At 44.0% G+C, this 1,347-nt stretch overlaps 1 protein-coding gene across 1 annotated transcript; it reads right to left on the reverse strand.

Moving 5' to 3' along the window:
• Positions 1-260: 260 nt before the first annotated feature.
• On the reverse strand, positions 261-803 carry LOC147441811 (uncharacterized). The gene is given in 1 exon segment (XM_086529888.1): positions 261-803. A coding segment is annotated over 1 exon segment (543 nt).
• Between the last annotated feature and the right edge of the window lie 544 nt (positions 804-1,347).

Genomic DNA, 1,347 nt, shown 5'->3' on the forward strand with positions numbered 1-1,347 from the left:
TCAACTGATGTCATCTCAAATGATGACTGACCAAGATGTGCATCCCCAGAGATACCATTGTCTGTGTGAACGTCACCACAAGACAAATGCATAGCCTGCTCTCCATGCATCACATCCGCAAAAGAGACACACCTCATCTCTCGCTCCAAACATGGTTGCAACAAAACTGAGACTACACTGTCTCGAACCTCAGACACGTGCATAGGATATACCAGGCCGCTGCAGGCTTTTCTAGCGATCACTAATGAACCGCAATGCATCTAGAAAGACTGCTCTCTAAGCAATACATGACAACCAAAATTTTCCAGCTGTCTCATTGAGATCAAGCTTTGTCTTAGCTGAGGAACATAGCGCACATGACATAGCGTGTATGTTGCACCACTAGGCAAAGACAAACAAACATCTCCTGCACCCTCTATGTCACATGCCAAACCATCGGCCAAGTGCACACAACCAAGTCTCCCACTAGAAAATGTGCTAAACCACGTACGACATGGTGTGACATGGAAAGCAACATCGCTATCTAGTAATCATTATGGAGAAAGTGTGCTAACCATAGACAAATCTGCAAGAGGTACACTGGAGGCAAGCGTGACATCACCGTCACTGGCATAGACTGCCACTGGGACTGCCTCTCTAACCTGTGTCAAATCCATATCTGCATCACACATACATCTCCATTGTTGTCTCATACATCTGAAACAATGACGTCTAATGTGCCATGTGTGACCACAATGCCAACAACGCAAGTATCGGCAAGAACAAGACCGTCGTCTCTCACTGTCACACATATCTGCAACCATAAGTGAATGGCTAAGAACCAAAGTATGGTGAGAAATCAGGGAAAAATTTGACAGAATCTCCCCTGTAAACTGAGCAAAACCTCAAGTACAATCTCAACCATAAACCATGCCAAACTGGCAACAAAGTGGGAGATAACTCGACCACTACACAATGCTCAAAAGCATGATCAATCACATCAAAATCGATGCTCACATATGCATAAAACAACTCCACAATCTGCAAACTCTGCAAGCATAAACTGGGACAAACTGCTCAACCTAGCTAAAGCGCTATACACAAGTAGAGAGCAAACTAGCTCAACCCGCATCCCACAAGAGAAACTGCCTACAAAAATTTGCAAAAACATGTGACTAGCAAAGTCTGTAGCCACACAAGCATATGAAAATCCTCACTCCTACGAGAGTGGGTACAAGAACACCAAATTGTGTCCAAAATGACAAAACCTGTCAATGTGAGAGCCAAGCTCGATAACAAACTATGGCGAGTAAACTCCAAACACTATCTCACAAAAGCATACACAAAGCAAAAGCTCAAGACACCTGT

This window comes from Adiantum capillus-veneris, chromosome 14 (genome assembly GCF_014529385.1).
Source record: "Adiantum capillus-veneris isolate H3 chromosome 14, ASM1452938v2, whole genome shotgun sequence".
Classification (NCBI taxonomy): domain Eukaryota; kingdom Viridiplantae; phylum Streptophyta; class Polypodiopsida; order Polypodiales; family Pteridaceae; genus Adiantum; species Adiantum capillus-veneris.